Raw genomic sequence first — 11252 nt, forward strand, 5'->3', positions numbered from 1 at the left:
GGTCCACGGGCTCTAACAACCCAGCTAGTCTCCTCTTGGCTATAAAAGAACTAACTAGCTTATCTGTCAGCTGCTCCTGTGCTTCTGGCTGATCTCCCATACGCTACAAGAGAGTCCACAGAAACTGTTGTACAGGGTAGCACAGGAGAACGAGTTCCAGATACTCCAGAATAGCAAAGCATCGGTCTATGTCACTCCACCAGGCTCTCACTTGAGACTACAGCATACCAATCCCAAGAAAGCGTGCTTCTGAAGATTCAAGGCAGCCCAAATGTTACCCCACAGTGTAAAGGTGATACTATATAATTAACATCCTTGTTAGAATTGTTAAAATACAAGAAGAGGAAAAACTTTGGGGATAAAGTCTAAGTCACAAAATAAACCACAAGGCAGACATACCTGAATAGTCCCTGTCATTGGTCTTCCCATTGATGATGCCAGGGATGTCTTAGACTAATAAACAAAAGAGCAAGTTAAACCAAGTCCTAAACAGCTGCCTGGAACTTTACAAATCAAACTGCAGGCATTTCTCGCTATCTACCCTAAACACAATTTTTTCCCATCTGTCATTAATAGTGTGGAATCAATCTGTAAAACTGATTGATCAGCAAACAACCACCCACCTTCTACCTTGTGAACAGGGTTTACTGGACTACAGCAAAGCCCCACCCACCGCCCACCTGCCTTGTGAACATGGTTTACTGGACTACAGCAAAGCCCCACCCATTTACACAATGCCTGTCGCTGCTTTTGTATTACAAATACCACTGCATGGACACTTGTGACAAAGACGATTTGATCTGCAAAACTGGAAATATCTGTCCCTTCACTGCCTCTTACTGTGAACCAAAACCAAATGTAACTCCATCCTCAGACTTCCTGTAGGAAGCTGCTTTCCTACCTCTGTAAGGCATGCTGTGAAGGCAAACGCTCTGGGCCTCTGGGCTGTGAAGCCATTTTGCTGACCTTAGAGTACGTGATCATAAATATTTTAAAAAGTTTCTCCACTTCAGTCTTGCATTTTTCTACCATTCTTTCTTATTTTGTGTAAGTCAGAACATACTTAGGTAAGTTAAACAAGATTAAAAGGATTACTATTCCTAGGGAGTTTAGGACTATTTTCTCCAAACAGTAGAGAAGATAAAACCCAAACATGCATCCCTGAAACGTTTTCTTAAATTTCATCTTATCATTGGTTAAGTTCTCATAAACACTGTTATGTTTATATAATACCTAGCTTCATGTAGAACTCATGAATGGAATGTGTACAAGAGTCAGTTATATTATGTAAGAAACAGAAATCAATAACAAACAAGGTCAACAAATAGAAAAGGGCAATAAAATACAATTGTGCAAAAATCAAACTTACCAAAATATTCAAAGCTATTACTCAAATTAGACTTTTTAATATGTGTAACTATATATCTGGGACATGACTTGACAAAGCCCAAACTATTTACAATTCTTGCATATGAACTTACATATATTTTAAGATGCATCTTAATATTTTCCATAAGAACCTACCCCATATCCAGTGGCTAAGGGTCTGCTGACTGCTGTGCTTGGTATTTTAGCAGTTACCTTGGGGAGGAAAAGGGGCATTGTCAGCAGTACTCAGATCAGACTATGTACTCGAAAATGCAGACTCAGTGCTAAAGAAATGTTTTATTTGGTGGCCCTCCCCCAGGGAAGAGCACACCAACCAGCTGTCTGATGCCAAATGATCATACATACAAATAACATTATATGGACTGAGCAGGTTATATTTAAGAATACACACACACACACACACACACACACACGCAATAACAATGAAAAAAGAGCCCATGAATTAAAAGGAGTGTGGGAAGGGGTATATGGAAGGGTTTGGAGGGAAGGAAGGGAGAAAATGTAATTACAACCTCAAAGAGAGAGAGAAAGAGAGAGAGAGAGAGAGAGAGAGAGAGAGAGAGAGAGAGAGAGAGAAATGTCATACTTAGAATGATTGCTTAAATACTAGGGAGTTTAGGTACTGAATGTGCTAGAAGGAGACTCGGTCTTCATTTTAAAGGAAAGAGACTTTGGGGTGACCTGAGATCCTAAGAAGTAAGTTCAGTTTCTATGCTTGCATCCACCACTCATTCAATGCATGCTACATACTACATGCTTGCATGTTGTGGTACTGCAGCCACAGACCCCAACAACAGATGCAGGCTCTGGAGTCTACGGGATTGGAATCCTTTTTCTCCCTCACTATATTTACTATCTTTGAGACCAAATGGAGACTGAATACAAATGATACAAATATCACATCATGCAATTGGAGCTAGGATCAAAAGGGAGCATGTCAAAGTGTCCTCAGCAAGTTAGTCACTGGACATAACTGATTATCATTCAAAAAGGAATTCTATTTCTTGCTATTCTGGACTGTTTTACCATGTCTTTCTACTAAGAACAACTAAAAAAGGCGGAGACAAAAATGTTTGTTTAAAGGCAATTCCCAGCAACCACATGGTGGCTCACAACAATCTGTAATGAGATCTGGTGCCCTCTTCTGGCCTGTAGGCATACATGCATGCAGAATACTGTATACATAATAAATATTTTTTTAAAAAAAGAACTTGAGCCTTTATCTTACACCACACACATAAAATTAATTCAAAATATATTAAAGAGCAAAACCTACAAATTTTCTGGGAAAAAATATAGAAGAAAGTTTACAGCCTTAGCCTCGGCGATGATTTCTAGGATATGACACCAAAGCATAAGCAATAAGGCAGACAAATGGCACTGCATCGAGCCAAAAGCCTTTCGGTGCCAGAGAATATAATCAACATGAAAATAGCCCACAGAATGGGGGGAAAACTTTACAAATCACGGATCTAAAAGAGATCAACAGAGACTATAGTGGTGATCCATTTACCAAGTAAAGTGGTGTGCCACACCCAACACGCTAATACTGCAGACTCCACCAAGGGTGTAGAAACAAAGACCTGAGTGGAGCTACTGAGTGCTGAGGAAGGAAAAGCTGGCAGGGGCGCTATTTAATGGGCAGGAGTCTTGTCTGAAAGGAGGCCATTCTGAAGCACTGTCTCATGACAGCATTAGCAAACTGAGCACTACAGGGTTGCACATGAGTACGTGTAAATGATTACAGTGGTGAATTTTATCACATGATTTCTATAGCTTTATTTTTAAGTTGCTTACTGGAGGTCTTCTGCCATGACTGGTTCTCACCGCTTGCTGAAAACCGGTGTCATTCTCCAACTCCTAAAATAAAAAGACAAATTCAAGTAAATGTGACAAAATTTAAACTCTTCTGATTTATATCCAAGACCCTTTATAATTCATCTTACCACAGAGGTGGTTTTCACTAAGATCTTGCAGCTAATGCTGGAGACTAAACTCAGGGCCTTGTGCATGCCAGGCAAGCACTCTATCAGCTGAGCTGCATTCCCAGCCTTATGGTCCTTGGGGGCCACGAGACAACCTTGTATGTCAACACATCCCAAATTAGAGAGTAGAGACTGGAACAGCAAAACAAACTGAGGCTGGAGAGATGGCTCACTGATAAGGAGCACTTGCTGCTCTTGTGAAGGACCTGCATTTGGTTCCCAGCACCATGGCTCAGTTCTAGAGGCACTGATGTCCTCTTCTGACCTTTGCAGGAACCAGGCATACACACGGTGCACATAAATACATGCAGGCAACACTCATACACATAAACCAATCAAAGCTTAGGTATCTCTGAGTTATTCGAGTCTTTCACTTCTGCGATAGTTAGCGCTGAAGAGTCCAAAGGCACAGCTACCCTGGTTCAGTTACAGGAGCTTTCTTTCTCATGATCGTCCCTTCTGCTGAAGCCACTGTCATGGTAGGAATTATGAGGTTCTTCATGAAATACTTTCCTACTTTTAGTACTTTACTTAATCTGAAGCACATAAAAAGTAACAATCAATTACACCCCAAATCCTCATGAACCAGCTGAATTGGCTAACAAAAGACCAATATAAAAAATGTTTTTACCTCAGTATCATAGGCTGGATTGTAGTCATTAAAACCAGAATAAAGATCGTCCTCATCTGTTTCTGGCGCCAGGTGCACATTTTCCATCATCTGTGCCTATTGAAAAATCAGCAGTATAAAAGCGTGCCTGGTATAAGAATTCACTTTCCAGATGCTACGAACTGAGCCCAGAGCCTCACAAGCCACACCCAGACTAAGAAACAATTCTTAGCTCAGTTAAATTCATTTATATTTTCAGCATGTTTTTTTCCAAATTCCCCAAACTATCAAAACACACATCTACTACCCTCATTTCATATTTGTTCCACATCTTCTATGTAAGTAACAGGCAACAAGAGAGGTTAAAATCAAGTACAGAGGCTGAGTGGTGGTGGTGCATGCCTTTAATCCCAGCACTCAGGAGGCAGAGGCAGGCGGATCTCTGAGTATGAGGCCAACCTGGTCTACGAGAGCTAGTTCCAGGACAGGCTCCAAAGCTACAGAGAAACCCTGTCTCGAAAAAACAGACAAACAAACAAACAACAACAACAAAAAGAAATCAAGCACAGAAAAAAAAATGCAATAATCAATTAAAATGTAAGGCAAAAATTATTATATCCCTAGCATTAGTGCTAACTATAAAGACCAACAACACACAGGTCAGCAAGGATGGAGGCAACCAGAATACCTGTCCATCATGAGTGGGAGCATAAGATATTATGACTGCAAAATGTCTGCAGCTTCATACTATTAACCTTCTATGGCCTAGAAAGTCCACTCTAGAATAATTTTGTGGTGGAAATGAAAACATGTGTGCCAAAATATTAATGTAAGAATGTTTACAGCAATTTTGTTTATTTATTTATTTATTGGTTTCTCTAGACAGGGTTTCTCTGTAGCTTTGGAGCCTGTCCTGGAACTAGCAAGGCATGCGCCACTACCACCCGGCTTCAGTTCTTCTTTGAAATTTTATATCAAAATAAAAAAAAATCTAAACAAATGTCCAAACTTAAGGCACATGTGGTATATTTAAGGGAAAGTTTAATGTCTGTAATTTATTTTGAAAAGCACAAAAAGGGGCTAGAGAGATGGCTCAGCGGTTAAGAGCATTGCCTGCTCTTCCAAAGGTCCTGAGTTCAATTCCCAGCAACCACATGGTGGCTCACAACCATCTGTAATGAGGTCTGGTGCCCTCTTCTGACCTGCAGGCATACACACAGACAGAATATTGTATACATAATAAATTTTAAATAAAAGCACAAAAAGGTGTGTGTGTATACACACACACACACACACACACACACACATATATATATATATATATATATATATATATACACACACACACACACACACACACACACATACTTGGTGGCTTTTTTTGTTTTGTTTTTGTTTTTGATATGCCTACCTTTGATGACCTGGCCAGTTTCACAAGTGTTTTTTGTTTTGTTGCATTGCTTGTTTGGTGGGGGTTGGTTGTTTTCTGTTTGTTTTATTCTTTTTTGAGATGTAACCCTGGCTGGCCTAGAACTAATTATATACACCAGGCTGGCCTCAAACTCTTCAAAATCTGCCTGGTTCGGCCTCCCAAGTGCTTGAACTAAAGACATGTGCCACCATGCCCTATAGAACACTCAGCTTTGAATCTCTTGGTGTGCGTAGCTGTGGGGCATTTCTGGGTCAATGCAATACTGAACCATGATCACTGTTTTCTTCAGCTCTCTTAAAAGATCAAGACTCGGGAGCCGGAGAGATGGCTCAGTGGTTAAGAGCATTGACTGCTCTTCCAGAGGTCCTGAGTTCAATTCCCAGCAACCATATGGTGGCTCACAACCATCAGTAATAAGATCTGGGGCCAACTTCTAGACAGGGACACATGCAGGCAGACCACTGTATACATAATAAATAAATAAATCTTAAAAAAAAAAAAAGATCAAGACTCTCCCGTTAAACTACCATGAAGAGAATGGTGGCACTCTAAGGAAGTAGATGTTGAAGACTCAGAATTTCAAGGTCAGCCTTAGCTACATAGCAAGTTAGAGACCAGCTTAGATCTCAATAAATAAAGTATATCATTGGGTTTCAGTATACCCAAAAGGTGTACAACCATCACTGCTATCCAATTCCAGAACATTTTCTTCACCCTATAAAAACAGAAACCTGAGGCTCTTTAGCAATTACGCCCCATCCCTCCTTTTCCCAGGCCCTGAAAGCCACTCCAACAACGTCCTGCCTTTATAGATGAGCCATTCCAGACATTTCATGTGCAGGAAACCATGCAGCATGTAGCAGTTAAGTCTAGCTTCCTTCATTTAGCATGTCTTCAGGGTTCATGATATAGTTTCATTATACTGCATTCTTTTGCATGGCTCAATAACAAATTTACAACATTTGGTTTCTCTGTTCATTAGTTAATGAACATTAGGTTGGCTCTACTTGAGAGCTTTTATGAATAACCCTGTTATGAATGTTTATATACAAGTTTTTACATGAATACACTTTCTTTTTTAAATTTAGGTGTCTGTGTTGGGAGTTTGCTAATATGGATGCTGGAAACTGAACTCAGGTCCTCTGAAAAAGCGGCAAATGCTTACACTACTGAGCCATCTCTCTAGCCTTAGTTGAGTATATGCTCAATTCTCCTGGGTATACACCAAGGTATGGAATTGCTGGGTCATAAAGGAACTCTGTCAGCTTCTGGAACAACTGCCCATTTTCTGAGCAGAGTGATAAATACTGTACCATCCTAATCAATGCCACTGTTTTACCCATATACACACTGTATAGGCCACCTGCCCATTAGCCACACAGCAGCTATCACAGTTGTCAGATTAACTGTTTATGTATCACAGCTCTTGTTTTTTCCTTATCTTTGGTCCCAAAGCACAATAACAGAGCTGTTGGCAATTCAAACATGCCAAAGAGAAGCCAGGAAGTATTGTCTTTAAGCACCAACTCACTTTATTAAAGAAGAGTGAATACAGAACAAAAAAAATTTAGAGAAACAGAACATACATTACTTTCATTACAGTATACTACAATAATTTTATATTTTACTATTGCTGTTAATCTCTTACAGTGCCTAATTTATAATTAAATTTTATCATAGGTATATATGTATATAAAGAAACAAAAACAGAAATGCCAGGCATGGTGATGCACACCTTTGATCATTCAAAAGGCAAAAGGCAGGCGGATCTCTGTAAATTCAAGGCCAGCCTGGTCTACAAAGCAAGTTCCAGGACAGCCAGCTGTTACACAGAAAAATCTTGTCCTGAAAAACTAAGAAACAAAACAAAACAAAAAGTGTATGAAGGGTTCAGTGTGGTATGAGGGGTCTTTGACTACATCCTCTATTCACATGAGGGAAAGACTATGCTAACCAGGGCCTCTCAAACCTGAGCATGCTCCAGAAGTTTAAAGGTTTCTTCATTTCAGACAGCCACTCTCCAGCCCTCTATGCTTTTGATTCAGGAAATCTTAAGGAGATCCTTTGATGTCTCAGAACATAAATTTATTGGGATTTCTTTGGAATGGGGGTGTTTTTGTTTCTGAGACAGGGTCTTCTATGGCCTAGGCTGGTCTTGAACTCATTACATAGCCAAGGCTAGCCCTGAACTCCTGCTTCTACCTCCCAAGAGCTGGGGTGAGAGATATGAGTTATTCTGCCCAGTCAGAACATGAATTCCTTTTTGCACATATGGTTGTTCCTGCATGTGAGCACACACATGTGCATATGTTGTATGTGTTGTGGGTATGGTTATTCTTGCATGCATGTGTAGACATGTGGGTATGTGTGTCTGTAGAGGTGAGAGGTCATCCTGGGGTGTCATCATCTGCAGGCACTGCCTACCTTGGTTTCTGAGACAAGCTCTCTCACTGGGCCCTGGATAAGATTCAGCCAAGCTGGCTGAGCAGTGAGCAGCACAAGTCCTCCGGTCTTCACTTTTCTGAAGCTGAGATTACAAGCATGTACCAGCGACTACACTACATGTTTAAAGTGGGATGCTGGGATCAACTCAGGTTCTCATGTTTTGCAGCAAGAACTTTATGCACTGAGCCATCTCCCCAGTCCTAGATTCCAAACAGGATCCAAGTGATGCTGATGCTGCTGGTCCAGGGACCACACAGTTTTTTGGTTTTTATTTGTTTGTTTTGTTTTGGATTTTCGAGACAGGGTTTCTCTGTAGCTTTGGGACCTGTCCTGGAACTAGCTCTTGTAGACCAGGCTGCCCTCGAACTCACAGAGATCCGCCTGCCTCTGCTTCCAGAGAGCTGGAATTAAAGGTGAGCGCCGCTACCGCCCAGCTGGGACCACACTTTCAGAATCACATGCTGAAGAATTTCCTGCTTACAAACCTTTCTGATGTCCATTTAGTTTATTGATAAGGCATTGAAACAATCAGCTTTTAAAACTAGACCTCCTTTCTTCTGGGTTACAACCAGATTTAAACACACAGGCACACACACACCTGGGAGACATCATAGACAGCTGAACAGATCAATACTGGAATACACCAGTTTTAAAGATGTGGAAAGCAAGGTTAGGAAAGATTAAGTGGATTAATTATTCTTTACAAACAACCATTAGTGGCTAACAAATAGTACAACTCAGGGTTTCTAGATTTTCCAAAGTGTTTTGAAAATAATTTGGGACACTGTCATCTGCCAATGAAATGCCAATGAAACCATTTTGCATGGGAAAGTTCTATATATTTCTACCGCGATAGACAGTCCACACTCAAAATGTCAATTGTAGTTTCTTCAAAACTCATAATCAGAGTAGAGAATAAAAAGTCTATAAAGAGCAAAAACTGTGCCAGGCCGTGGTGGTGCACGCCTTTAATCCCAGCACTCAGGATGCAGAGGCAGGCTGATCTGTGAGTTCGAGGCCAGCCTGGTCTACAGAGGTAGTTCCAAGACAGCCAGGGCTGTTACACCGTAAAACCCTGTCTCGAACTACCACCCCACCTTTAAAAAAAAAAAAAAAAAAAAAAGCAGTGGAATTTTAGGCGTAGAAAGAATCCTGGGAAAAAGTAGGTAGATCCAGCCATCTTTATCTGTGCATCTTTGGATTCAACCAGCTGCAAACTGAAGATACTTGGGAGAAAAATTATCTTTACTAAACATAGACCTTTTTTTGTTTGTTTTTCCTTTTCACTATTCCCTGAACAATTCAGCATAAAGATTATTTATGTAGCAATGAATATCTAAGATGACAGAGTTGGAAAACGGCTTAGAAACAATGCAAATATCATACCATCTTATACATGTGACTGAGCACCTGAGAAGTTTGGTATCCCGGGAAAGTGGGTGTCTAGAACCAACCCCTAGAGGATATGCTTTTATCTTTGTGAGACTGTGCTTAATGCTTTCTTTTCTGTACTTCTGTATTCGATCCTGACTACTAGGAAATTTCAAAGGTTGACCTGAGGCAAGTATTAGAAATATTCGCTGTTACCCACTGTGAAACTCTGAAAGTTTCACTGGTGCCACGGCATCGCCAAGTCGTGTCACTTTGGCCCGGGTCGCCACGCCTGCAGGAGCAGGGATATCCACCCGCTGACAGAAGCACTAACAAAGTACAAAGTGTGGGGCTACAGAAGCGCGTTCGCCAGAGCGTGGCTGGGGCGCCACCAGCCCGCCTGTCCTCGCGACCCTGCGGGCCGCTCACGCACCGGGCAGGGAGCAGGGCAGCAGGACGGGCGGCCACGAGGATCCGGGCCCTTCTCCTACCTCGCGCCGAGGGGAGCGGGCTGACCGCGAGTGGGCCGGGAGAAGACGCGACGCCTGAGCCTCCGCAGGCCAGAGCTGGACGCCCAGCCGTTGCCAGGCGCGAATCCAAGGAAGCCGCTCCCACAGTCCTCTGCGCCGCCTGGGCGAGGCCGGAAGCTCAGGACCGGAAGTGCAGGGCTGCCGGAGTCGGACGAGCTACTGAAGTGCTTCTCGGTCTTTGTCGCTGGCCGGGAGTTGCCAAGTGCTCTGGGGTAAACACAGAAGGAAACAAAGGTCGTGTGACCCTCGAAGCAATCCCATCTCGAGAGCGGGCGACCAGAGCGTGATGGCCGGGTGAATGGAATGTGTCCCGGAGCCACCCACCACCCACGACTTGGGAACCTTGGCTGTTTTCTGTGGAACGTTGCGTCTATAGAGATTATATTCAAAACACGATAAATTGTCAGATGTATCGGGGTTCTTTCTAAATAAGTTTAGTCTGGAGAATTAATAAAAGCAATGTCATGCTAGGTGTGATGACGCACATCTGTAATCTCATCACTTGGGAGGTGGAGACTGGACGATGGGAATACAAGGCCAGCAAGGCGACGCAAGACCTTGTCTTAACAGCAAAATAATGTTTCCCTCCGGAACAAAAGCCGGGCATGTTGACTTGAAGTCCGTTATAAAAGACAGAGGTTTCCTAACCTTGAATTGCTCGGTTGTGTCAGGAAGTCATTGCGTAGGTAGCATCCACCTTACCCATCACGGTACAGATGGAGATGGGATAGGAGACAAACTGTTAGGTTGATCAGGCTCAGGTTACTTGGTATGCCTCGGAGATTAAAGCCTGTCGTTCTGATCCAAGTGTTTTGTACCAGCATTCAGAAGGCAACAGTGTTAAGCTAATGTGTTAGCTTGCAAGTAGGATAAATCCTACAGTTACTGACAGTAGCTGGCTACTGCATCACTTCAAGCAAATAGTCAATAATTATATGTTAAATTATATATCACTAAATTATAGTGAATATCATAGAGCTCTTATTTAAAGTTCTGCACTTCGATACAGAAAGATAAAAAAAATTAGAGTCACTGAATCTTCTTGTTTGTTTTTTGTTTTTCAAGACAGTGTTTCTCTCTGTATTCTCGACTGTGCTCTGTAGACCAGGCTGGCCTCAAACTCACAGAACTTTGCTTGCCTCTGCCTGTGCCCTCCACCCCCAGCACTGTATCTTTTTTAATGACTGCACATCAGTCCCCGTCTGAGAAGAAAACATTATTATATTTTGTTAAAATAGAAGTTCCTCAGGCAACAGATATTTTCGACTTGTTCACTCAATAATTATTGAATGAATTGCCAGGTTTGTAGTTATTCACATATGAAGTGGGGTGAGTGGGAGGCAAACAAGCGTGAGTCCCGTGACAGGAGTCAGAGTAAGAGTGAGTTCCATGCATGAATACGGAGAACACTAGAGGAAAAGCAGGTTTGAGGGGGGAAATGAGTTTAGTTTGGAACACATGGAGAGTCGGGTGCCTGTAGAATGTGCAAG

The 11252-nt window shown here is 42.0% G+C and overlaps 1 protein-coding gene across 2 annotated transcripts in view; it reads right to left on the reverse strand.

Annotated features, from left to right (window-relative positions):
* Ift88 (intraflagellar transport 88) overlaps positions 1-9851 on the reverse strand; it is a 97411-nt gene extending 87560 nt beyond the window's left edge. For both annotated transcript variants that reach the window (XM_041633968.1, XM_041633967.1), the window contains exons 1-5: positions 9724-9851; positions 4006-4101; positions 3187-3249; positions 1525-1581; positions 400-453 (exon numbers count right to left, since the gene is read on the reverse strand). In XM_041633968.1, the coding sequence (XP_041489902.1) occupies positions 400-453; positions 1525-1581; positions 3187-3249; positions 4006-4095 (264 nt within the window). In that variant the 5' untranslated portion in view covers positions 4096-4101; positions 9724-9851. The remainder of the gene's footprint in view (positions 1-399; positions 454-1524; positions 1582-3186; positions 3250-4005; positions 4102-9723) is intronic.
* Between the last annotated feature and the right edge of the window lie 1401 nt (positions 9852-11252).

This window comes from Microtus oregoni, unplaced genomic scaffold, assembly GCF_018167655.1.
Source record: "Microtus oregoni isolate MIOR12 unplaced genomic scaffold, Mior012 000045F_ref0000178, whole genome shotgun sequence".
Taxonomy (NCBI): Eukaryota; Metazoa; Chordata; class Mammalia; order Rodentia; family Cricetidae; genus Microtus; species Microtus oregoni.